Source organism: Dermatophagoides pteronyssinus, unplaced genomic scaffold (assembly GCF_027571235.1).
Source record: "Dermatophagoides pteronyssinus isolate colony J.1.1.1.1 unplaced genomic scaffold, Derpt_VIB-CSIC_2022.12 sq0004, whole genome shotgun sequence".
Lineage (NCBI taxonomy): Eukaryota > Metazoa > Arthropoda > Arachnida > Sarcoptiformes > Pyroglyphidae > Dermatophagoides > Dermatophagoides pteronyssinus.
Window position 1 is genome coordinate 3,400,194 of NW_027461528.1, and position 25,097 is coordinate 3,425,290.

Consider the following 25,097-nt stretch of genomic DNA (forward strand, 5'->3'; position numbering starts at 1 on the left):
ATGATAATGGTGTGATGGCCATCAATTTTTCTTTTTCGTTCGTATAATCGATTCAATTGAAAATCCTATGCAATTCATTTTTTGTTTTGTTTGTTTTTTCTTTGACCTGATCAAATCAAATGTCAAAAGCAGATGACTGTCAATCAAAAAGAAAAAAAAAGAAAAGATTTGACATTTGATTTGTAATCGATTCGATTCGATTTTTTTTCTTTCTTTGATTTGGCCTTCTTACAGGTAGGCAGACAATGATTTTTTATTTTTGAACAAAAAACGAAACGAAAAGACATTGAATAGATCAAATCGATACAATCGATCATATTTGATCAATGAAAATCAAGAAAAAATCGAAAATTTAATGGAAAATCTATCCGGCTTGATTGTAAAATCGATGACATTTTTCTTCTTCAATAACAACAAAAAAATGGTGAAAACTAATGATGATGACTAATGAAACCGGAAAAGGAAAAGAAATTAGTTTGGATCAACTTGATTTGTGGGGGGAGAAAAAATTAAAATTAAAAATCTTTTCGGGATAATCTGTCGGAAATATCAAATATCAAAAAGTTTCATCAGATTTTGATGTTTGCTATGAATTTATTAATAGATATTTTGGTGACAAAAAACAACAATGTTTTTGCCTGTAATTGATTGAATTCAATCAATCAATCAATTTGGACAAACAAACAAAATCAACTAATCAAATTCGATTGATTGATTCATTCATTCATGAATATCGTTCCGGTATCGAATGATGATTAACATTTCCCTTTTTTTCTTCTTTGGCATTTTTTTCATTCATTCAAAAAAAATGTTTGTTTAAGAAAAAAATCCATACAAATTTGATTAATATGATCATCATCATTATCTTGAAAGAAACATAGAGAGAAAGATAAGATGATGATGATTTGGAAAGGAAAACATAACCATTATTATATTGACATTTTTTTCTCCTTTAATTTCTGTGGATTTTTTTTCCGCATTTACCGTAAATGATGTTGATGATGATGATGTTGATTGAATGATATTGATATCGAATGCAGACGGTAAAAAACCTGAAGAGAGAGAGAGAGAGAGTGAGAAAAAATGATGAAAAACGATATTTGATTAGATTTGTGTGAAAATGAAGACAGAAATGAATTTCTGGATCATAAATAGTAATGAATAGATATATCTGATGGTGTAGAAGTTTTTCGTTTATTTATTTAAGGAAATGATCATCATAGTAGCAGTGGTTGGTGGTGGTGGTGGTAGTCATTCAATATGATTAATTGATTAATCTGATTTCTTAAATCAGGCAAACCCGGTTTTTGTTTTAGTTTTTTTCTTCATTCAAAATAAAAATAGAAAATTTTTGTTTCGTTAAAATGAAATCATTCAATATGAAATGAAACATCACGACATGAGGAAACGACGATACTAGACGAATATTTTAGTTTAGTTTCAACACACATACATCTTAATAAAATTGATTAACATTGAGCTCGATACAAACAAAAACAAACAAAAAGAAAATTTTGCAATAACCGGGCATAGCGGTTATTTTGCAATAATAACCACCACCCAACCATTCAAATGGACCATTTCCCTAGTATAAAAACAAAAAAATGTTTTCGTTTTTCGGATTGGAGAAACAAAAATTATTATTATCATTTTGAATTTTGTTACCGATTTTAAAAATTTTCTGCCGTTCCACAACATCTAGTCTTTGTATTTGTTTATGTTTATGGTTTTTTGTATTGTTTTGTTTTGTGTTTGTTTGTTTCATAAATTAGATAAAAATGATAACGAAATTATCATCAATGAATTTTTTCATAATAATATTCACCATTATTATGATGGATATATTACCGCCATCACCACCAATCGATAATCAACAACAACAACAACGATCATCATCAACGATATTGATTGAAGCAAAAAAAAATGATGATGAACATTTATTCTTACATATGCCTGAAGGTGGTTCAAAACTTATATTACCATTACCATTGTTTTTACCATTTCCATTTCCGTAAGTTTTTGACAATTGAATTTTTGGAATTTTCTTCTCTAATTTCTTCTTTGCTTAACAGTATTATCGAAGATGTTGAAAAAATATATCATCGAAAAAAAGTTTTAGTTTTAACCGAACATAAACCGAAAAAGAAAAAACATAAAGCACAATATAAAGATTTTCATCATTATGATTTAGGTAAAGGTTATTATGATGAATATAAACATGATTATTATGATCATAAATATATTGATCATCACGATAATTACAAACCACCATCATATTCATCATATTCTGATCCATATTATGGTAAAAAAAGTTCATATTATGAACCAAATTATAACGGTAATTATGATTATAATGATCATGGTAATAATGGTCATGATAATGGCTATGAAGATCGTTATTATCATAATCATAATTATGATGAATTATATCATGAAGATCTTTATAAACCATTATTATCATCATCATCCAAATCATCCAAATATTCATCAGATACATCGATACCATTGAAATATGCATCATCATCCGCATCAACAAAAGAACCTGGACGAAAGAAAAAATCCAAATATAGTACCGGTGATAATGATGAAATACATGGTCAAATTGATTTAAATAATCCATTAGTATCGGTACTACCACCACCACCATCATTTTTATCATCACAACAACAATCACCGAAATCATCATCATCATCGATACAATCAAAACGATCAAGACGTCCATCACCAGCAACGAAAAAATATTCAACAAATAATAAAGATGATTATGAAGCAAGTTCTTCCGATTCAATACCAAGTGTTTATGATAAACATTCATTGGATATTGATGATGATTATTCAATTAAAGAACTGTATAAACCTAAAAAAAAGAAAAAAATCTCGGTCACTGGACCAATGTCTGAATTTGATGATGATCCAACCAAACATTATCCATATGATCCGGATGAAACAGATGATGTTGAACATGTTGAATTTACAACCGATGAAGGACAATCACAAGATATTAACCCGACAACTATTATGGATAAAATACGTAAATTTTTAACACAAGAAAATGTTAAATTAAAAGTAAATATTGATTATAATAAACGTAAACGTAAACGTGAACGTAAAGAAGAACCAAAGCAAAGACAACGTTCAATTGGTAAAATGATTGATGAACAAATCAAAAAACTTGAAGATGATGAACATGATTTTCATTGATTCGGATTTTTCGCAAAATCAAATCAGAATCGAATCGAAACGAAAAATGATTTGAAATTCAAATCAGATCGAAAAGTAGAAAAATGATCAAATTTGTTTGCCAGAAAAGATGAAACAAATCCAGGAACCATCATCCTTAGTCTTTTTTTGCAGGGAAAAATCATTTTCAGATGAAAAATTGTTTCAATTTTTTGTTTTTTCTGGCCATCAAAATAGCATCACATCATCGACAACTTCAAAACAAAACAAAAAAAAAGTTAGTTTCCAAACAAAAATGGCTTAGCATTTTCCATGAATATCAATATCGGTATTTTACTTTATCTCTCTATCTATATGAACAGTAGCGGAAATCCAAAATCCAAAAATGTCCGTCATTTTTTTTAATAATAATTATGATCTTCTGTTTTCCGCATTTTTTATTTAAAAAAAAACAATTTTTGTCATCATTCAGTGTGATTTCTAATTTTGTACAAATTTTCCTTGTCGTCGTCATTTTTTTAAAGCATCATTCATTACAACAAACAAACCAAAAAAAAAAAAAAAAAATCAATTTATTTAGCCAGTCAAACCACCACCATCAACACAGAAAAAAGTCAATGTAATATCATCATCAAATGGTTTATTTTTAAATGATTTTTCTTCGTTTTTTTCTCATTCCTCAATCCATTCGACACTTCCTAGGTTTGTCAATTTGTTTGTTTTATGTTTTTTTCTTCAAAAATTTCTATGTAATATTTTTTTCCCCATCAAACAAATCGATCAATGTTAAAATAAAAAAAAATCCGATAATAAAATTGAAAAAAGTTGTTGATTTTTGGTGATGATCATGATGATATGTTATGTCTTCACTTGTCATTATCATCATTTTATTTTATTTCCGTAAATTTTTTCTTCTAGTTTCTTCAACCAATTTTTCCAATTGAATACATGCTAATTGTACACTATTTGTTTGTCGTATACGTTTGGATGCTTTTTGAAGATTTTCTCGAATAATTTTTTCATTGAATAATAATTTATCAATATTATCTATCAATTCTTCTTTGGTAAATTGATATGGATCCATTCGTATACCGAATTGTTTTTCTTCGATACGTTGCGCATTACTATATTGATCAAAAAATAATGGCATTACTATCATTGGTTTAGCGTGCATAATACATTCAGCTAATGTATTATTACCACCATGAAATATAACTAAATCAACTTTAGGTAATATTTTCTGTTGATTTAACCATGATTTTCCCCACATATTTTCCGAAGGTAATTCTAATTCATTATGTAATGGTCCTTTTGATATAATATATTTATATGGTGTTTGGCGTAATGATTTTATAATTTTTTTCATCAATTCCAAATCGATTGGTCCACATGATCCAAGTGAAATGTAAATTATTCGGTCACCAGTTTGCAATTTTTGACGAAATTCTTCTGGAAATTCATAATTTGCATAATCATTAGGATCATAATCGAAAAATGAATCCATTTGAAGAAAATTTTCGGGTTTTTCCACTCGATCATCAAAATCTAATTCTTTTGGATAACCATAAATATTTAGATATGGTGATTTATTGAAAAATATCGTCGAAGGATATGGATCATAACCAAAATCTTTATTCAATTCATTTTGTAAATCTTGTAATGGTTTTTGATATTTTTCATAAAATAATTGTCGATATTCAGGCCATTCACTACGATCATTACTTGGTAGACCTTGAAGAAAATTGAAAAAAGTAAAAAATCAGAAAATTAAAGCAAAAAAGGGTTAAAAAATTGATTGAAAAAATACCCGACATTAATGGTGGTAATTCCGAAGAATTGTAAAGAAAATCTGGACAGCCACTGAATAAAAATATCCATGGTTTTCGCGGATGGAATGCAATACAAGGTGGAATAATAAAATGATCAATAATAATCAAATCTGGATCAAATTTCGTAATTAATTCATCAATTTGATTGTTTAAACGTTTCATTTTTTCATAGATTCTTTTAAACATTGCATTATCACGTAATTGTAGTTTTTCTTTTGGTGTTCGATGCTGTAAAACAATTGATTTTTGTAGCCTGGAAACAATCAATGGCAGAACTGGATGTTCATCATCATTGATTTCATTCGATGATTTTTTTTCAAACATTTTTGGATCTTCACCATCATCCTTGAGGATAATTTCATCATGTCCATATCGACGGAATTTTCCCTGATATTCAGAACCAATCATAAATGTTATTTGATGATTACGATGTTTTCGTAGGCAATTAGCCAGGCCAAGACATGCTTGAACATGACCAATTCCTTCCATTGAATAGAATAAAATTTTCATTTTCAAAAGTTTTCAAAAATTTATTATTTGATCAACATTAACTAAACAAAAACAAAACAACAAAACAACAAAGGTCAAATCAAGGTCAAAGCGAATAAAATCAAATCAAATCAATCAAATCGATGAATAATAAAAAAAAACACATGTTTTTTGTTTTGTTTGCAAACATGACACAAATACAACGATGACGATGATGATGATGATGAAATTTTTTATTGAATTTTGATTTTATTCAAATGAAAACAAAAAAAATTTATTTTGTTTTGTTTTGTTCATAACATTTCTGGAAAAACTTTTTTGTAGAAAAACATTTCAACGTGACTTTGAATGAATTTTTTCAATTTTATTTTTTTGCTGTTTTTGTTTGCAATCGAAGAAATCATCTTTATCTTTCTTTTAGATAAGATTTTAGTTATTCGAGTTTGTTTATGGCGAGTAAAAAAAGTGATTGCCACTTTCCTAATCCTCAACGTTGAACTTGTTGATTTTTGATTGATGATGTCAATAAAATCAATTTATTGTTTTTGATTTTGAATATCGGCTTATTATAATGATAATGATTAAAGGGAAAACAATCGATGTTTTCTTCACTTTAAAAGATTTCTTTAAAAAAATCTAAAGATTGAAGAGATTTGTTAACGGAAACGGTTCCAGTTTGTTGTTCCATCATGATATATTCATCGATTGATATCGACCAATCGATGTATCGATGGTGATTATATGAGAAAATCTGAAACCGATCGACCATTGTGTTTCTCGCAATATTCAGCGCGACAAGTCTAAGCAAAGTAAGTACAAGCGAGTATTATACGTGCGTAAGACGATCCCATTTTTTCAACGAAAAAAAAATGTAAACAAAGGAGGGTGTACTTATTAAGTTGTGGTTGTCAAAAAACCTTTGTTTTGATTTGGTTTTCGGTTTTTGGTCAAAGAAACTAACAATGTTAATCCAAAATGATGGCGTTAATGATGGTGAAAAAATTATCGAACAACAATCATCATTAACGAATAAACATCCGGATGATTTGGAATCGAATCGAAATTATCACAAACATCATTCGAATAATCATCGAAATGGAATAACAACACATTTATTGTGTTCATTTGTTTGGTGGACAGCATTATCATTAATATCATCATTATTGATTACAGTTGGTTTTTGGTTACCATATTGGATACAAGGATTTTGGATGAATGATAATGATCAAAATGATTTAATTAAAATAACATTCAGTCCATTTCGTCGTTGTAATTTTCCATTATTAGATCCAAATAATGAAGATAATGTTCATATAATGTATAAATGTATACGTTATGAACTATTTGATGATATTCCAACACTTTCATGGAAACTAACAACCATATTAGTTGGTCTGGGTGTTTTATTTTCAATATTGGTATCATTGATTCTTCTGTTTGCTTGTTGTATGCCAAATGCATTAACATCATCAAATACATGTTTATTAGTTATTGCACAGATTTTAATTAGTAAGTCTATTTAACTTAATTAATTGCAATTTAATTAATTTGTAATGAATATAGTTTTGATCATAATTGCCGGTTGTATTATCTATCCACTTGGTTGGAATGAACAACAACAACAACTGCAACAACATCAAAATATATGTGGTAATTATAATTTGGAAAAACCATTCGAATTAGGTAAATTATAAATAATTTTTTTTTTCATTTTTTAAAATCTTTTCTAATAAAACCCTCTTTATAAAAAAAATAACTATAGAAAAATGTCATCCATCCTTATCAATTTATCTAATTGCATTCGGTTTAATTCTGCTTATCATTTGTTTAATGTTTGGCTTATGTACATCACGTCAATTTCGAAAATTTTATTAGACGAATAAAAAAAATTGGAAAATTTTATTGGAAATTCATTTTTTTAAAAACATAATTTTATAATACATAATGGAAAAAAATCTACATTTTTTTTGAAAAAATCAATCAATAAATTTTTTATTTTTTTATAAACCAAATCTTTGACCCGGTGTCGAACGTCTTGGTGTTTGATTACCGATATTACTAGCATTCGGTGTCATCGATGACGACGATGTTGATTGTTGTTGTTGTTTTAAACCTGGCGTTACAATCATTGTTGATCTTGTTGATGATAAATATTGTCGGCTATCCATTTCAGCTTTATTTCTCCGTAATAATTCTTCAGCAATAGACATTTCTTGTTCCATTTCTTTTTCATGATCACGTTGTTGTTGTTTACGTTCAAAACGTGATTTTGTTGATTCTTTTATCGAATAAAACATTGGTCCTAATTCAGCTAACCATTGTCCTTCAACAGCTGTAACGCATTGCATATATTCTTTTGTTGTCATAATTAATTCATGATAAATAACATAATCCGGTGTAAAACCCATACCATATAATGATGATGTTGGATGCAGATGACATGGCATACCTGTACGCATATTAACATATTCACCAATACCTTTTAAACGTGCTGCCTGATGAAAATAAGCAGAACAAATACATTTCCTAATGCAATCCCATTCATTACCACATGATATTATTGGTAATTTATGTGATTCCATTATTTCTTTCAGTTGTTGTCTTACTTCACGTACTTTACGCATTGCTTTTGGATGAATAAAATGTTGTTGACACCAATGACTTGAATATTTATGCATACGCCATTGCAGATATGAATTTAATAATGTTAAATGATCTGATTCTGGTACTTGAAATTTTTCCCGTACTAAATCACTTTCTTCTTCACGTCCTTTTGGTCGATAAAATATCGATGGTACCGATAACATTGATACAATTATTAATATTTCAGCTGAACATTGCATCTCGGTTGATACTAACAGCATTTTGGACATTGCCGGATCTAATGGAAATTCAACCATATTACGACCAAGTGGTGTTAATTGTCCAACATTATCTAATGCACCAAGTATCCATAGCTGATACATTGAATTCATCATATTATCTTGTGGTGGTGGATCCATAAAATGAAATTGTAATAAATCTTGTACACCTAATGATTTTAATAGTAAAACAACATTAGCTAGATTTGTTCGTTGAATTTCCGGTACAGTATTTGTAAGCATTTCATATTTATATTGTCGTTCAGTATATAAACGATAACAACAACCAGGTCCAGTACGACCTGCACGACCACTACGTTGATTTGCATTCGCTTGCGATATTGGATAAATTTGTAGAGCATCCATACCAATTCTTGGATTATAAACTTTTAATTTACAATAACCACTATCCACCACAAACATAATACCATCAACTGTTAATGATGTTTCAGCAATATTTGTTGCAACAACACATTTACGTATACCATTATCTGCTTTACGAAAAATTTTTGCCTGTAAATCTGAAGGTAATTGTGAATAAATTGGTAAGATTGCTAATTCGGGTATTTCAGTTGTTGATGTCTCGGATAATGCTTTCAAACGTTCTTTAATTACTTCACATGTAATTTCAATATCTTCTTGACCAGGCATAAATACTAAGATATCACCTTCTAAACCACCAAGATGAATTTGAATTGTTTGTTTGACAGCTGCATCAACATAATCTTCAACAGAACTTTTTGAAAAATATAATTCTACAGGAAATGTACGACCCGGAATTATATAAACAGGAACATTGCCAAAAAATTCGGCAAATTTCGATGAATCCATAGTGGCTGATGTTACGATCAATTTAATATCATTACGACGGGCAGCTACTTGCCTTAAGATACCAAACAATACATCTGTATCCAGACTTCTTTCATGTGCTTCATCCATAATAACTGCCGAATAATTATCCAGATCTGGTTCAGATAATGATTCTCTCAGTAGAATACCATCAGTCATATATTTAATAATTGTTTTATTTGATGTACAATCTTCAAAACGTATAGCATAACCAACTTCTTCACCTAATTTTACGCCAACTTCATCAGCAACACGTTTTGCTACGGACATTGCTGCAACACGTCTTGGCTGTGTACAACCAATCATACCATATTTTGTATAACCTTCTTCATGTAAATATTGTGTTAATTGTGTAGTCTTGCCGGATCCAGTTTCACCAACAACAATTACAATATTATTATCACGTATAACCTGTAGTAATTCATTTCGTACAGCAAATGCAGGTAAAAATTGTCTTTGTTTCAGTATTTTTGTACGATCCATTCGTTCATCTTTATCATCATCAATATGATCTTTAAAACGATGTTCATTTTTATAATCATTTTTTTGATTATCATTATTATCATTATCCATTTCATCTTTAGGTTTTTCAACACCCATTATATCACCGATACGTGTACCGGATAATTCCCATTCTTTTTTCTGTGCTTTTTTTCTTTCTTTCATTTCACGATGATAACGAACTAATGCTGAACCTGAACAAATATAAAACAAATTTTAAAAACAACTATTTTAAACAATTTTTGTTTACCTTTACGTGCTAAAATAGCAAAATCCGATGTTGGATCTTTAACCGGTATGACTGGTTCCGGTTGTTTTGTGAAAACAATCCGACCATCTAAAAATGGTGGAACAATATTATGTACCATTAAATGAACACGACCTTCAATATTTTCATCGTCATCTTGATTTTCATTGATTTTCGTTACAACACCCGATAATAATAAACGATTTGTTTCCCATTTTTCATTATCTTTATTGATTTGTCGTTGTTGTGCTGAAACACGTTGTACAATTTTAGATTTTTTTAATGATTCTTCTTTTTCTTTGGTATAATCATCAGGCATATCACCAAATGGATTTTGATCACATTCATCATCATACCAAACGCGATCTAAACGACGAATTTCATCTTCATCTTCTTCCCAGGATTTTTCTTTCGAAGATTCTTTATCATCACCACCAGCATTACTACGTACACTTTTGGATTGATCACGCCGATCTGATGTCCAATGTGATGGTGTAAATCGTGGTGTTGATGGAATTCTTGATGATGTCGATGATGATGATGATCGCCGTGATGAAGATGATGGTCGTTCCCATTCTTGTCGTGAACTACCATTATAACCACTATCATCACCTTCATCCCAAGCTGATTTTGATGGTGTTGTTGGACGTCGTTGTTGTGATGTTAAATGATCATATGATTTCCATGATTTTGATAGCTGATTATTTGAAGTTTGTTGTTGTTGTTGTGGGCGTCTAAAATGTTTACTTGTAAATTCATTTTCATATTTATCACGATGTCGTTCATCACGAGCTTTTTTGCGTTCACGATATTCATCGGATACACCATCCAATACGGTTGGTGTTTCGATTCGTTTCGAGCGATAATAACGATCATTCGATCCGGAAGAATGGTGACGAAATTTTTCACCACTGAAACGTTCATCATCGACAGAATTTTTTTCACGTTCTTCACGTTTTTTTGCCGCTAATGTATCCAAGCCGAGTAATGATGTTTGTGGTTTTTGATATGTTAAATTTTCTGTACCAGGATTTTTGAGCGATTTTTTATTCGGAACATATAGGCCACCTGGCTCATTTGATTTTGTTCCCTCTAAACGATGAATATTTGTTGTATCAAAACTCATTTTTTACCAGAAAAAATGATAATTTTGTTATTAATGAAGATGAGAATAATTAATCGACAGAAATAATTCGTTGAAAAATTATAAGAACAACAAATAAAATTGCTTGTCACCAAATCAAAAACCAAAACATGTTGTTATTGTTTTTTTTTGCATCATTGACAATAAACATGATACAACGATTTTCACCCAATCAAGCCGGTTAGGTTAAAATGGTAAAAATGAGAAAAATTCAAAAAGTCTTTTTCCACTCAAAATGCTCATGCGTTTGAGATTACATATATTCGAATGAATTTGATTCTGGCCCGGATTCTACGAATTGTGATTCACATTTTAATGTTTGATGTGATGGCGTTGACATTGTCTATATTCCATCACATAATTTAGTCATTTTGATAATCATCAAACTAATCTTCTAATCAATTTTGTTTGTTTGTGTCTGTAAATAATGGAATTTAGTAAAGTTTTTCCCGAACTATGTCATTATGGCCAATATCAACGGCTATTATATTGTTTTATATTGATGCCAATACAATTAAATTATTATTGCCACATTTATTCACATTTATTTATTGCTCAAACACCGGAAAAATTTTGGTGTCAAATCAGTGTAACATCACCACCACCATCAACATCATCATCATCTTTGAATGATACTTATCAAAAAATTCTTGATTTACAATCAAAAAATTTATCATATTCGAATTTGATTGATAAAATTGATTGGAATCAGCTTCTTTTTCACAAAAATACTGATGATTCTGATATTCGACGTTATTTTTTTCTACCATCACGTTATTTTATTCGAAAAAAATCATTTCAAACAATGATCTTATCAAATGATAGTATTCAACAACAACAACAACATGAATCGATGAATATTATTGATTTATCTAAATTTTTAAAAAATATTAATCATTCATTTCAAACATATTTAAATCAATTAAGTCAATGTTATCAATATAATTCAACATTTTCTGATCTAATTCAATTTCATCGACAATTATTTCCATTATTATTAATATGGAATAAAACTCAACATAAATCTTCGATTCAAATATCGATACCATCGATAGTTGAATGTAAATCCGGTTGGTCATATACAAACAACGCCAATGAACGACGAAAACAATCGTTGAATGTAAATTATTCGATTGTCACCAAGGTATGTTTTATTTGATTTTATTTAATCCAAATACCGAGTGGATAAATGAATAAATCAAAACAGAATAATTTATCATCCTGTCAAACTAATCAAACTAAAAAAAAGAAGAAGATTCATTTATTTTATTTTGGTAATCGTTTATCTTCCATGTATGTGTGACATATATATTTTATGGCCGTCATAATAAACAATGTTTATTTGCAAAATCAAAATCGATAAAATCTTTGAACGGAAATAATTCTTTGGGTTGTTGTTGTTGTTATCTACATGACAATTGGTAATTTTTTTCATTTCATTTCATTTTAATTACATTGATTACGTCGTCGTAGAACATGAATGAATTTAACATTTTCCGTTTCTATTTTTTTTCGTGTTTTATCACTTTCAATGCCGTTAAAGTGAGAGGAAAAAAAATTCAATTGTCAAACTGATAAGATTTCTTCTTTTTTTCTCCAATTCACACATTCAATGACTATCTATTCACACCAAAAAAATCTGTGATGTATTTTCAATTTTATTAATTAAGCTAATGTTTCCAAAAAATCAAATTGATGAAATGAAATGAAAATCAATCAAGAGAGATATCAGAAAACAAACTAACAAGCGAAAAATCATCAATAGCATCGCATAACAACAACTTTTATCGAACAATAAAGATGCTTAGCGAGGAAAAATCTGTCCGAATCTTTTTTCTTTCATTGAATTTTTTTGCTTTGTTCACATCACTCTCATTCAGAGCTTAATTGATTTGATTTTTTTCATTTCATTCTGTTTCGTTTTCGTTGATAATGATACCGACCGACTGGAAAAAATTCAATTGAATTTTCAACGTTTAACGTTTTTTTTACATCGCTAATCATCATCATTCATGTTGTTTATGACAATTTTTTTTAAATGTTGATACTTTTGTTGTTCCAAATAATTTCACAACACTTAATTATCGCAATTTAACTAAATGATTTTTGTTTGTTTGTTTGAATTGTATCCATTTGATTTTTGTTACATTTGAAACATATTCTTGTTTTGTTTTGTTCTGTGAAATTTTCATTTGTAAAAAACACGAATGATGAGATGAGGATTGTGAATAAATGCATTTTTCTATTTCAATTCCATTTTTCTGTTTGTTCAAAATCGATTAGTTTTTTTTCATTCACCAAAATCAAATCGATAGAGACGCCCATTCTGTCGAAATAGACAGAAGTGAATTGCCTGGCATGAACAGCAGTGAACATGAAAAAAATCGATTTCAAAAATTTTCTGTCATTACATTTTGTTTTTTTCGGTTGTTGTTTTGGGTGATTTTTCATTATTATTATTCATTATCCAGTTGCTTGTCCAATTCACAATTTTTTTCATTTAAATTTAATTCAATTTAAATATCGTCATCTGGTTTTTCGATTTGTCCTGCATCGTCTTGTTCGTTTTCTCAAGTTTTTGCTCAAACTTGGTTCCAAAAAAAATGGACTAAACAAAATGATTTGTTTCGAGAAAAAAATCCAAATCTTTTTCATTTCATTTCATTCTTGATTCTTGATTTTGTTTGCTGAGGTCATAAATCATCGCCAATTTGTAGCCTTTTTTCTTTGGTTTTTTTTTCTTTTGTCAACGTTTTTTTCTCTCGTGTCTATCATGTTGAACAACATGAAATAATCGAATGAAAAATCTTAACAACAACAACGACAATAATAAGAATTTTAACGCAAACTCCATGCAACAACAAACGACGACGACAATGGGAAAAAAATTAAATTTTGTTGTGAGAAAAAAAAATCGAGAAACAATAAAATTACAAACAGAATTACTATGTTGTTGTTGTTGTTGTCGTCTTATTCATTCATCATTTTCAATTGATACAATAACCAGATACGATGATGTTTTTCATTCTTAGAATCATGGAAGATTTTTTTGTTTTGTTCCAGTTTCCTATTCACATTCGATGAAATGTAGAAAGATATCAGACAAAACAACAAAAAATCTCATTGTCATTGGCCTTAATGATGTTGAATGATGTTTTGGATGTAGCAGAAAAAAATATCCATTTTTGTTGTTGTTGTCGTTGTTTGGATCATTTAATTTTAGTTTGGACGCCATTAGGAGAAAGAAAAAAAATGTCCACCAGGTTCATTAAATTGTGTGTGTGTGTGTATCTGATAAATTGATTGATCACATTCGAATGATTTGTTGACATTAACCAATTATTTTGACCAAATTTTCCCGATTCAAATGCTGAAACATAATGTTCAAGGCAGAAAATTCGGTTGTTTTTGAAAATCGATTCTACCCCAAAAAAGATGTTAAATTTTTTTTACAAATTTTAATTTTGACAAAATAGAAAATGACAAGTTTTTTTTTCGGGCAATGTCCTCATCATGCTTGTCATTATTGGGGTTGGAATAATGATAATGTTTTGTTGCACAATTTCCGATTCAATTTCAATGATCTTGAACGGATGATGATGAATCAATTTTAATTTTACTATAGCCATTGATAATATTATTTATGAAAAAAATAAAAATTCTGGTTTTGAAGTATGTTTGCGGGTGGGTGGAGAAAAAAGTAACCAAAAAAACAAAAAAACAAAAATTGCTATTCTGTTTTCAATCAAAAACATTTATATAATTGATATGTCTTGTATGATATCGCAATTTCTCTTTCTTTTGGAATTTGACTTTTTTTCCGTCGTTTTCTTTGAATGATCCTAGATACTGGAGAAAACGAAAAACAAAAATTAATGGAATCAATATTAATGGTGATGATGATGATGACCAATTTATTATTATTATTATTATTATTATTTCTTGATTCTGATGATTCTGTGGTTTCAATTTCCGCTCAATTGAATTATTTTTCTTTTTTATATATAGTGGAATCTTGTTTGTCGAAATGAATGGCTACAATATTTAATCATCAATGTATTTCTAATCGGTTTTCTTATTGGTTTTCTATTACATTATTTTCTTTGTTATAAGTAAGTTGTTTTTTTTTGTTTGAAATTTTCATTAAATCGATTATTATCGATTGTTTCGTTCATCACCCAGCATCGGTTATAGACGATCATATTTTTCGATGCTCATTTTACAATGTATTTCCGGTACATTATCATCATTATCACAAGAATTTAAACATTTTGCTTTATGTCGTTTTTTACTTGGATTATCATTGCCAACTATATCAATGATATCGACCGATATAAGTAAGTTTTTAAGTTAAAAAAATATGCAAAAATCATAATAATGTTAATCAATTAGTGATCGAAATAGCCGGTATTGGTTCAATGTCGAAAATTATTTTCTTCAATGAAATGATTCGTTTATTTGGTGTATTACCATTATCATTGATTGTCTATTGGATTGATGATTATCAATCAGTATTGTTAGCATTATCTGCACCATTTATCCTATTTTTATTTTGGTGGTGTTTTTTTCCCGAATCAATTAACTATCAACTTGTACATGGTCATGTACAACAACTAGAAAAGCAAATATTAAATATTGCTCATACAAATCTTCGATATATTGATCAAGAATATGATGATTCATTAAAGGTAATTTTTATTTTATTTGATTCCATTGATAAACAATTTTTGGCACTTACTTTTTTTCCTAAAGCGACGAATACATATCGAATTAGCTATTTATCGTGAATTTATGATTTCATCATTGTTAGCCGATTGTCAATTAGATGAATCATTAAAATTATCAATCAACAATCATCATCAAAATCATCGTAATCCTATGATTGAATCCAATCAAATTTTCATGTCAAAATCGTCACAATCGATTGATGAAATTTGTGACCAACAAACGTCTAATTTGAATATCAAATCAACCGATACAACATTACGCTCAATTTTTCAACTACCAAATATGCGAAGAAAATTTATAATCATATTATTTTTATCATGGATTAATTTTACATTGAATATTGGTTTGAATTTTTTTCTAATCGATTTTATTCGTGCAAATCCATCATCATCATCATCATCGATATTATTAATGCAAAAATTATTCAACACCAACAGCATCAACAACGGTGATTGTCGTCTATATTTTCTATTTACTTTTGGTATAATCATCAATATATTGGCCATTATGATCACTTATATTTTCCTGTTGGATAGATTTGGACGAAAATTTACATTTCTTATCTGTTCATTATTGGCAACATTATCAACGTTGATGACCGGTTTTTCAATGTCTTCCATTAGTCTTATGAATTCAATCGATGAAATAATGATTCTATTCGATTGGAATGAATACTTTGATTATTCATTAATCAGTTTTGGCCTGATGAAATTATTTCAATCAAGTGCTTTTATTGTTCTTATTATTTGGTCATATGAGCTTCTATCACCAAATGATCAATGTCGTCCTGCATTTCGTATATGTTGGGCATTTGGTCATTTATTTTTAATTCTACTTCCTGTTATAATGTATTATACATCAAAATATTCACGAATATCATTGAACATATCTACCACAACAACAACAAAATTTGCACAAATTTTTTCACAAAATATAAACTTCAATTCCACAACCAATGTTGATGAATCAAAAACATTAATGATAAAATATCCATGGCATTATTTACTTAGTACATTATTATTATTTATATCAAGTATAATGAGCTTAATATTACCCGAAACAAATGGTAATAATTGTTTATTGCCAAGTTCATTGTTAGAAGCGGAAATGTTTTCCTCTACACAATTTATTGGTTCACCATTCAATAATAAAAATGAAAACAATTTACCAGTTGGTTTTAATTCAATCATGCAACAACGACAACAATTACCATGGTATTCATGGCGTGTATTATTCAATTTTCAAGCACCAAACATCCGTCCAATGGGTATATTGAAAAAACGACAATTCATCTCGACAACAGCAGCAGCTGAAGCAGCATCAGCCACAACAACAAAAGCATCAACAAAATTCAATAATATTCGTTCACCAAAATCAGTGAACCAACAACAACAACAAACAACAAATAAAAAAAGAATATTCCATGAGAATAATTCATCCGTTTCCAATTCCAATTCCTCTTCATCTTCTCCCTCATCATCATCACCAAAATTGAATGAAAACAATTTAACATTTATCACTGATCATAATCATCATTCAATCGTTACGATTCATAATGATAAATTCAATAATTTAGAAGGTATGTTTATAATCAAATCTAGTCAACATAAACAATTATCGCATTGATTTTTTTCTATAGAACAAGTAATATTGTTGAATCAAGATGAGTCGGATTCAGCGGCAATGACAACAGCAACTTCTACGTCAACAATGACTGTCACACGGCCAATTGAATCATTGGATCGCGGAACATCACCAACAAAAACAGCAATCGTACTAGTGCATAATAGTTACAGTGATGATAACAATCATCATAATCATAATGACAATCATCATCATGATGAGGGCATTATACAGATTTCAAATGCTATACAATCAAATAATGATGATAAAAATATGAATGAAATGGCTTCCATTGTGACAAAAACCGAACAAGATGGAAAAAAATCCAATGAATTGTCAAGCCATATATATAGGAAAGCAAACACTTTACATTCCCATCATCATGATTCCCATATGATGAGGATGAGGATGGCGGGAGCATCGGATGATTCTCATTCCTTTAACGACAATCATCATCATCATCATAACAATGATTCGGTCGATGGTATTCGTCCGATAATAAATCATTCGAATAATAATGATAATATTATTGTTGACACCGACAATAATAATAACGACAACAACGTTGACAATAATCATGGTGATGTTGGCCATTATACTAATAATTCTTATCAGAATCCAATGCAAAGAATAAACAGCATTCCGATCATTGATAACAAAGAAGATTGTTGTTGTTCCAAGTTAGTTTATTTCCTATTCACATTTTTTTTTGTTGACCCTTATTTTTTTCTATGAAATTTGTCTCTTTATGGTTTTGTCTTTTTTTAATATTTTATTTTACATATTTTTTGTTAAAAGTAGCCCGCTGACGTCAACAAACATTGAACATCAACGATCAATCAGTGAATGTGAATTATGGCTAAATAATAACGGATCTCGATCGTCATCTTCCTATCAGACTGATGAACATCAACTTGATCATAATCAGGATTTATTATTTAATAATGGTAACAATCATCTTCCTGTTTCTTTCAATCATCATCATCATCATCGACATCATTCGTTACCAAGATATTTTAATAATAATGATCATAATCAAGATTGGAATATGCAAACAGCTTTATTTACAAATAGTTCAAAAAATAATCTATTCAATTCAATCGATCAACAACAAATGTTGAAAAATTATTTTCATGATTATCAATGAAATAATTTTTTTAAAAATTCTTTTCGTTGATTGTAAAACGATTGATTTTTTATCAATTATAATTAGCTGCCCATGGAGCTACGGTAGCCAGAATATAGATCAATACAAACAATAAGAATATTAATGGAAAAAGAATTCTGGATGCATAATCGATTTTATTTCGTACATAAGGATCACGTTGAAGATCAGCTTCACCAACAAAAAAATAAATCATACGATCAACAAATCGGCCAGCTCGTGCATACCAGCCATTATTTCCACAATAATAACCAAGTAATACTGGTGGTGGTGGTGGTCCAATCCATGCTATACCTTGGGATTGTGCAGCCAGATATTCTTGTAATTTTTTTCGATGATTTTTTTTATCCACAATAAAATGTGCCCATGCAATAGCAACAGCATATTCAACAACAACTAGATAAACAAAGCCTTGTATCCACATCATCCACCAATGAAATGCTGTTACATAATTAACTTGAATATCATTATTATCATCAATATCTTCAGTAATCAGATCCATTAATGGTATAATCATGACAGTAACACGTGCAGGCCAACCATTCAATTGACACCAAAATCCAACGAAACTTATAACAACAGTCAGAAACGTAAGAAGATAATATCTAATGATATAATAATTAAGATTTCGTACAAGTTTCATTGTTGCAACAATACATGTATTCTGTCGGATTGGATTTTGCCATGGCCGACATATTTCATATTGAAACCAAAGACGTATTTTGAATTCAGGATATTCATCTTTATGTATATCGAATAATTTCCATGTTAACATTAATTGTTCACGATTATAAAGAACTGTTTTCATAATGATAATAATGGTAAAAGAAAATTAAAACAAAAAATTTTTAAATTTTTAAGTTGTTGCTGCCATCTTGTGTCATCGTTGTCATTAATAACTTTTTTTTGAAAAAAACTTACTTGATGAAAATCTTATATGGCAATATTGATAATCCATTGGATATAATTGTAAATTCAATGAACATTTAACTCTTGCCATTACTCTTATGGCAAAATACATTAGACCTTGTGAATTGATAATTAATTTTTGTGCCGGTATTAATGAATCAACAACTCGAGCATTTAATGCATTTATAATATATGTATCCGGTAGCCAAAACATACGAATTTTTGACGATTCCGATATTATAACCTGATCATCGATTAGATCCAGATTTATTCTTGTATCATACCATTCTTGTATGATGATTAAATCCATTTCTAAATGTTGATCAACATTATCGACATTTTTCAATAAATTCATATATAATGATAATGATATATTTGTTGTTGCTATTTTAGTTTGAAATGAATATTATTAGTTTTTTTTCAAATTATCATCATATGCTTACTATTTTGACCATAAGGATTTAATGGCCGTACATTTGGATTATAATCATCGGGTATTAATGATTCCAGATTAAAATCCAAACTAGTATCATAACAATCGATATTGTTGAAATTGTAATAAACAATTATTATCACAATGATGGTCGTCGAAAATAGTGAACAATTTCGTGTCATCTTTATCGTTGACAATCAAATGACTGAAACACTAAATGGTGTTGAAACCTCAAAAAATTTTCAATCATTTTATTTGATTTATGCAAAACAGAATTTGAATTTTTAAAAAAATTAAAAAACATTTTTTCTGTCTAGTCATAATTGCCAGCCCATGGTGCGGCTGTTGCTAATGAATAAATCATACAAAACATTGTAAACAAAAATGGGAAAAAAATTCTTGCTAAATAATCAATCTTATTACGAACATATGGATCACGTTGATAATCAACTTCACCATAAAAATAGAATAACATTTTATCAAAAAATTCACCACATTTTTTATACCAACCATCATTACCAAAATAATAACCATCAACATATGGTTTTAATGGATTGGTTATTGTGGCAATATTACCGGCTGCAATCTGATCCTGTTGTTCTTTCCATTTTTTATGATGATTTTTTTTATCAGCAATAAAATGTGACCATGCCATTGCTGTTGCATATTCAGCTATATCGGCCCAAACAATACCCTGTATCCACATCATCCACCAATGGAATGATGTTACATAATTACATTGTATTTCATTATTTACCGATATATCTTGTGTAATTAGATTCAATAATGGTACAACTGTTAGAGCAATTCTTGCTGGCCACATATTAACCGGAATCCAAAAACTTAAAAAACTAACCCAAACAGCAAGAAAATCCAATAAATAATAACGTATTACATAATAACTAAGATGACGAACAAATTTTATTGTTCCAACAATGCATGGATTTTCCTGTATTGGATAATTATATGATGCACATGAATCCCATGTATACCATTCACGTACACGAAAATGTGGATATTCATCCTGATAAACATTAAAATCTTTTATCCAAATAAATATTTCGCTGGTATTATGTAATACTGATGGTCAAAATGAATGAATGAATTGAAAGCAGTAAAAAAATTAACAAAACTTACTGGTAGAAAAACGTATATCACAATAATTATGATCATGTGGATATTTTTCCAAATTAATTGAACATTGTAGCTGTGCATCTAATCGTCGTACATAATATATTTGTCCACGTTCGGTAATAATTAATTTTTGTATAGGATTCACCGAATGAATTATCGATATGGATTGTGCATTTACAATGAATAAATCGGGTAGCCAGAATTTTTGAATAAGAAATTCATCATTAATTGTTAGTTGACGATCAATTTGATCGGCAAGTATCCTTGGTTCATACCATTCAAGTGTAAGTGTAACATCAATTTCATAGTTTTGTTGTACATCACCAACACCTCTCAATTCATTAACAAATAATGATATTGATACATTGGTTATTGCTACATTCAAAGTAATCAATTTATTAATACCGTTCATCAAATATTTTTAAATTCGATACTCACTATCGATTGTATATGGATTTAATGGCCGTTTTTGACGATCATAATCGATTGGTAATATTGTATTAATATATTGATCTAATGATGGTCCACGAATATAAACAGGTGGTACCGATGGCATTGTTATTGGTTGTAATTTATCATCATCATCATCACCTGAATTATCATTATTATCGGCATTGATGAATGATACAAATTGCAAACAAATTAACAACAACAAAAATGTTCGACAATTTAGGCAGCACTTTATCATCATCATTGTGTGCAAATAGACAATGATTGAATAATTTGAACAAAAAGTGAAATTTTTTATTTGATAAAAGTGATGACAATTTTTTTATTGAAAAAATTTATTCAATTCATTTCATTCCAAATGCATATTAATTAATTAATTTCCATATCAATAATGATGATGATGAATTTCAATGAAGAAGAGGTCAATTTTTTTCTCTTCCTTTTTTGAACAACAGCATAGGATTTTAATGCATACGATATTTCCATGCCCATGGTGGAAAACTAGCAACAACATACAAACAAATATAGAAGAAAAATGTAGCCGGAAATAGAACGCGTGCAAAATAATCCACTTTGTTACGATTAACTGGATCGGCAAAAAAATCAATCGGGCCGAATATAAAATGTAAACATTTTGTTATTGCTGCACCGCATTTTTTATACCAATTATTTTTGCCAAAATAATAGCCATCCGGACTTGTCTGTTTTGAACAAAAAAAAAAAAATAAATGAAAATAACATTGGAATTTCTATTAAGACGTACATAATTATTTTTCCGTGCATGATGTTTATCAACAACAAAATGTGCCCAACCAAATATCATTGCATATTCAATTTCCGAAACAAATATAAAAAATTGACAACCCCATTGCCACCAAAATAATGATGTTACATGCCGGGATGATGTTTCACCATATGCAGTAATACTAACACTTTTCATTGTCATTTCGATAACACCGGTAAATATAGCACGACCAGGTGCACATACAGTTGGCGTCCAAAATTGTACAAAATTCATCAATACTAATAATGCTGTTGGTGTATAATAACGCATTATATAATAACCAACATGACGAACTAATTGTACACGGGCAAATACACAGGAATTTTGTGTAAGATTATATCCAAGATTTGGATTAAATGGATCTTGTATTTTTGGTTGACAATAATCGGTTACTTGTTCACGAACACGAAATTGTTCATTACCATCGGGCATACGAAATTTTGTTATATTTAATGTAACATTATCATTCCAAATGTCAACTATTTTTGATTGGATTATTGAATGAAAAGATCAATTTTTTGATTTTTGTTGAACTTACGACTTTCAATTTCAAAATAACAATTTTGTTCATCAAACGGCAAATTCGATGTAATAAAATGACACATAAATAATGTTGATGATCGTTGACAATATTTGAGACGATGTTTTTCCGGATAAATACTAACATATTGTAAATCACGTAGACTATTGATAACATTGGATTGAACACCATTACGAAAATAAACTTTCGGTATCCATAATCGTTCATAATCGGTAATCTGAATTTTTCCATATGTTTTCCTTGGTTCACTTGTATTTATTGGTGGTGGTATAATTTCTTCCGGCAACGTTAATAATCGATAATCATACCATTTTAGGCAAAGATATAGATCCGCATCGATATGCTGTGTGAAAATATTTAAAAACGGGTTAATAGTTTACAACCATAAGGTGGAAATAGTCGGATAAAAAAATTTACCAATTCATTATCAGTTCCACGAAAAAGATTAATATAAAGTGTAACATTAACTTGCAAAGATTTTTGATCAGCATTATTGATTGGCATTACATCACGATTATAATCCGGCGGTAATAAATAATCCAGTATCCAATTCTGTGATTTTACCATCGGAATTATTAGTGAAAATAATGCAAATAATACAAACGAAATATTCAACATCATCATGTTGATGTTAATGTTTGAATTTAATTTGTTTAAAAAGATGCATGTTAAATGTGTTTATTTAAATTATTTCAAAATGAATTTTTACAAGTCATCAATTTAAAAACAGAAAAATGAATATAGGACAAATTTTTTGTTTTGTTTTTCAATATTTAGCCACCCATGCTGGAATTGTAGCAACAATATAGATTAATGTAAAAAATATCAATGTTGCTGGAAAAACAACCCGAGCTGTATAATCAACTTTATTTCGATTAACTTCATCTTCATGAAATGGTATATTACCATAAACCATACGCAGGAAATTGGTCATTACTTGACCACAACGACGATAAAAGCCACCTTTACCAAAATAATAACCATCCGGACTTTCAATGCCTTTTGCACGGGCATTTTTTTTATCAGCTATATAATGAAACCAACAATAGGCAAAAGCAAATTCAACCAGGCACATATAGACAAAAAATTGACAACCCCACATCCACCAATATAATGATGCAACATCTTTACAAGGTACTTCACTATAACATTCTCGGCTAAGACCAATTATATTGACCAAACAGATGACAGTCAATACCATTCGGCCATTAGCAGAATAAGGTGCAACCGGGTACCAAAATTCAATAAAACCAATACAAACTAATAAAAAACTTAGCAAATAATATCGGATAATATAATAATTAACATGACGAACAATACGTAATCCAGCATAAATACAGCTATCATCATTCCAACGATTCACTAGGTTATGATATATTGTATCAAAATGATTTAAGGCTTCTTTTTCAGGATTACATTCACCCAGTAAACTTTCACGTACAACAAATTGATTATTATGACCAGGTGATTCAATTGGTTTTAATAATTGTAATCGTACATATGGTATTGATGTTCCAACTGGAAAAAATGATGGAAATTTTTTTAATATTGAAAAAAATCAAATTTACTTACGTGTTTGTAATTTAAAATAACAATAATGTTCATCGAATGGAAAATTTGATAGAATAAATCGACATATAAATGATATATCGATACGTGAACACCAATTAAATATTTTATCATGTGAATAAACTTCAACAATTTGAAAACTATTTACAATTTGTGTAGTGATTGCATTACGAAAATATATTTGTGGCAGCCATATACGGCCATTATAATCGGTTAAAACGATGATATTACTTTTTAATTCTTTATCGGGAATCATATCCGAAACACTGGTTAGATTAAAATCCAGAATTCTTGGATCATACCATTTCAGACACATTGTTAGATCGGTTTCTAATGTCTTTTGAATACATTATATATGGTTTAAAGCAAAATCAAAAATCAATAATTACCAATTGATTATCACCGGCATCAAATTGATTAACACGCATCGATACATTTATCGTAACTGAACCATCAATTAATGGTGCTACATTTGGATCATAATCATCGGGTAGTATATCATTGATTAACCAATTTTGACCATTTATTTGATTGAAAAATTGAATTATTACAAATATTATGGATAAAATTGATATTTGGCAATAATTCATCGTGGTTAGTTCAAAGTTTTTATTTCAAATTCAAAATTCAAAAACTAGAATAATTCAGAAAATCTATGTCG

At 29.1% G+C, this 25,097-nt stretch overlaps 9 protein-coding genes across 9 annotated transcripts; 3 read left to right on the forward strand and 6 right to left on the reverse strand.

Moving 5' to 3' along the window:
- Positions 1-1,400: 1,400 nt before the first annotated feature.
- LOC113797271 (uncharacterized) lies at positions 1,401-4,022 on the forward strand. Its single transcript, XM_075819772.1, has 2 exons — positions 1,401-2,011; positions 2,073-4,022. Exons 1-2 carry the CDS (start codon positions 1,779-1,781, stop codon positions 3,199-3,201), a joined length of 1,362 nt encoding a protein of 453 aa, XP_075675887.1. The 5' UTR covers positions 1,401-1,778; the 3' UTR covers positions 3,202-4,022.
- LOC113797247 (uncharacterized) lies at positions 3,735-5,671 on the reverse strand. The gene is made up of 2 exons (XM_027347601.2): positions 4,988-5,671; positions 3,735-4,911 (listed from the first exon to the last, which is right to left on the reverse strand). Exons 1-2 carry the CDS (start codon positions 5,517-5,519, stop codon positions 4,073-4,075), a joined length of 1,371 nt encoding a protein of 456 aa, XP_027203402.2. The 5' UTR covers positions 5,520-5,671; the 3' UTR covers positions 3,735-4,072.
- A 323-nt stretch (positions 5,672-5,994) lies between these two features.
- On the forward strand, positions 5,995-10,150 carry LOC113797283 (LHFPL tetraspan subfamily member 6 protein-like). The gene is made up of 3 exons (XM_027347638.2): positions 5,995-7,007; positions 7,062-7,181; positions 7,261-10,150. Exons 1-3 carry the CDS (start codon positions 6,461-6,463, stop codon positions 7,371-7,373), a joined length of 780 nt encoding a protein of 259 aa, XP_027203439.2. The 5' UTR covers positions 5,995-6,460; the 3' UTR covers positions 7,374-10,150.
- Positions 7,379-11,239, reverse strand: Prp16 (ATP-dependent RNA helicase l(1)G0007). The gene is made up of 2 exons (XM_027347637.2): positions 9,960-11,239; positions 7,379-9,903 (listed from the first exon to the last, which is right to left on the reverse strand). The coding sequence occupies exons 1-2, from the start codon at positions 11,080-11,082 to the stop codon at positions 7,499-7,501; spliced, it is 3,528 nt and encodes a 1,175-aa protein (XP_027203438.2). The 5' UTR covers positions 11,083-11,239; the 3' UTR covers positions 7,379-7,498.
- A 666-nt stretch (positions 11,240-11,905) lies between these two features.
- On the forward strand, positions 11,906-18,802 carry LOC113797272 (uncharacterized). Its single transcript, XM_075819497.1, has 7 exons — positions 11,906-12,244; positions 15,109-15,212; positions 15,283-15,437; positions 15,493-15,788; positions 15,853-17,407; positions 17,468-18,131; positions 18,253-18,802. Exons 1-7 carry the CDS (start codon positions 11,906-11,908, stop codon positions 18,596-18,598), a joined length of 3,459 nt encoding a protein of 1,152 aa, XP_075675612.1. The 3' UTR covers positions 18,599-18,802.
- On the reverse strand, positions 18,651-19,903 carry LOC113797241 (gamma-aminobutyric acid receptor subunit gamma-3-like). Its single transcript, XM_027347593.2, has 2 exons — positions 19,538-19,903; positions 18,651-19,414 (listed from the first exon to the last, which is right to left on the reverse strand). The coding sequence occupies exons 1-2, from the start codon at positions 19,878-19,880 to the stop codon at positions 18,651-18,653; spliced, it is 1,107 nt and encodes a 368-aa protein (XP_027203394.1). The 5' UTR covers positions 19,881-19,903.
- Positions 19,904-20,196: 293 nt separating this feature from the next.
- Positions 20,197-21,817, reverse strand: LOC113797243 (glutamate-gated chloride channel-like). Its single transcript, XM_027347597.2, has 3 exons — positions 21,531-21,817; positions 21,096-21,467; positions 20,197-21,038 (listed from the first exon to the last, which is right to left on the reverse strand). Exons 1-3 carry the CDS (start codon positions 21,784-21,786, stop codon positions 20,272-20,274), a joined length of 1,395 nt encoding a protein of 464 aa, XP_027203398.2. The 5' UTR covers positions 21,787-21,817; the 3' UTR covers positions 20,197-20,271.
- Positions 21,818-21,986: 169 nt separating this feature from the next.
- LOC113797244 (glycine receptor subunit alpha-2-like) lies at positions 21,987-23,471 on the reverse strand. The gene is made up of 4 exons (XM_027347598.2): positions 23,285-23,471; positions 22,865-23,210; positions 22,306-22,805; positions 21,987-22,243 (listed from the first exon to the last, which is right to left on the reverse strand). Exons 1-4 carry the CDS (start codon positions 23,432-23,434, stop codon positions 22,007-22,009), a joined length of 1,233 nt encoding a protein of 410 aa, XP_027203399.2. The 5' UTR covers positions 23,435-23,471; the 3' UTR covers positions 21,987-22,006.
- A 115-nt stretch (positions 23,472-23,586) lies between these two features.
- Positions 23,587-25,008, reverse strand: LOC113797245 (pH-sensitive chloride channel 2-like). Its single transcript, XM_027347599.2, has 3 exons — positions 24,826-25,008; positions 24,440-24,773; positions 23,587-24,385 (listed from the first exon to the last, which is right to left on the reverse strand). Exons 1-3 carry the CDS (start codon positions 24,862-24,864, stop codon positions 23,634-23,636), a joined length of 1,125 nt encoding a protein of 374 aa, XP_027203400.1. The 5' UTR covers positions 24,865-25,008; the 3' UTR covers positions 23,587-23,633.
- Positions 25,009-25,097: the final 89 nt, after the last annotated feature.

What these genes read in the sequence shown, in the direction of transcription:
- LOC113797271 (XM_075819772.1), top strand. Translation starts at nt 1,779, where the DNA reads ATGATAACGAAATTATCATCAATGAATTTTTTCATAATAATATTCACC. An exon ending in TTTTTACCATTTCCATTTCC is followed by an intron (nt 2,012 to 2,072) that starts GTAAGTTTTTGA and finishes TTTGCTTAACAG; the next exon opens with TATTATCGAAGATGTTGAAA.
- LOC113797247 (XM_027347601.2), bottom strand. Translation starts at nt 5,519, where the DNA reads ATGAAAATTTTATTCTATTCAATGGAAGGAATTGGTCATGTTCAAGCA. An exon ending in ATTACCACCATTAATGTCGG is followed by an intron (nt 4,912 to 4,987) that starts GTATTTTTTCAA and finishes ATTTTCTTCAAG; the next exon opens with GTCTACCAAGTAATGATCGT.
- LOC113797283 (XM_027347638.2), top strand. Translation starts at nt 6,461, where the DNA reads ATGTTAATCCAAAATGATGGCGTTAATGATGGTGAAAAAATTATCGAA. An exon ending in TATTGCACAGATTTTAATTA is followed by an intron (nt 7,008 to 7,061) that starts GTAAGTCTATTT and finishes TAATGAATATAG; the next exon opens with TTTTGATCATAATTGCCGGT. An exon ending in GGAAAAACCATTCGAATTAG is followed by an intron (nt 7,182 to 7,260) that starts GTAAATTATAAA and finishes AAATAACTATAG; the next exon opens with AAAAATGTCATCCATCCTTA.
- Prp16 (XM_027347637.2), bottom strand. Translation starts at nt 11,082, where the DNA reads ATGAGTTTTGATACAACAAATATTCATCGTTTAGAGGGAACAAAATCA. An exon ending in TGCTATTTTAGCACGTAAAG is followed by an intron (nt 9,904 to 9,959) that starts GTAAACAAAAAT and finishes ATATTTGTTCAG; the next exon opens with GTTCAGCATTAGTTCGTTAT.
- LOC113797272 (XM_075819497.1), top strand. Translation starts at nt 11,906, where the DNA reads ATGATCTTATCAAATGATAGTATTCAACAACAACAACAACATGAATCG. An exon ending in ATTATTCGATTGTCACCAAG is followed by an intron (nt 12,245 to 15,108) that starts GTATGTTTTATT and finishes TTTTATATATAG; the next exon opens with TGGAATCTTGTTTGTCGAAA. An exon ending in AATGATATCGACCGATATAA is followed by an intron (nt 15,438 to 15,492) that starts GTAAGTTTTTAA and finishes TTAATCAATTAG; the next exon opens with TGATCGAAATAGCCGGTATT.
- LOC113797241 (XM_027347593.2), bottom strand. Translation starts at nt 19,880, where the DNA reads ATGAATTTATTGAAAAATGTCGATAATGTTGATCAACATTTAGAAATG. An exon ending in CCATATAAGATTTTCATCAA is followed by an intron (nt 19,415 to 19,537) that starts GTAAGTTTTTTT and finishes TTATGAAAACAG; the next exon opens with TTCTTTATAATCGTGAACAA.
- LOC113797243 (XM_027347597.2), bottom strand. Translation starts at nt 21,786, where the DNA reads ATGATGATGATAAAGTGCTGCCTAAATTGTCGAACATTTTTGTTGTTG. An exon ending in AAATCCATATACAATCGATA is followed by an intron (nt 21,468 to 21,530) that starts GTGAGTATCGAA and finishes CTTTGAATGTAG; the next exon opens with CAATAACCAATGTATCAATA. An exon ending in TGATATACGTTTTTCTACCA is followed by an intron (nt 21,039 to 21,095) that starts GTAAGTTTTGTT and finishes TTTGACCATCAG; the next exon opens with TATTACATAATACCAGCGAA.
- LOC113797244 (XM_027347598.2), bottom strand. Translation starts at nt 23,434, where the DNA reads ATGGTAAAATCACAGAATTGGATACTGGATTATTTATTACCGCCGGAT. An exon ending in TTATTTTGAAATTGAAAGTC is followed by an intron (nt 22,806 to 22,864) that starts GTAAGTTCAACA and finishes AATCAAAAATAG; the next exon opens with TTGACATTTGGAATGATAAT. An exon ending in ATGCACGGAAAAATAATTAT is followed by an intron (nt 22,244 to 22,305) that starts GTACGTCTTAAT and finishes TGTTCAAAACAG; the next exon opens with ACAAGTCCGGATGGCTATTA.
- LOC113797245 (XM_027347599.2), bottom strand. Translation starts at nt 24,864, where the DNA reads ATGCGTGTTAATCAATTTGATGCCGGTGATAATCAATTG. An exon ending in ATGCCGGTGATAATCAATTG is followed by an intron (nt 24,774 to 24,825) that starts GTAATTATTGAT and finishes TGTATTCAAAAG; the next exon opens with ACATTAGAAACCGATCTAAC. An exon ending in TTATTTTAAATTACAAACAC is followed by an intron (nt 24,386 to 24,439) that starts GTAAGTAAATTT and finishes CATTTTTTCCAG; the next exon opens with TTGGAACATCAATACCATAT.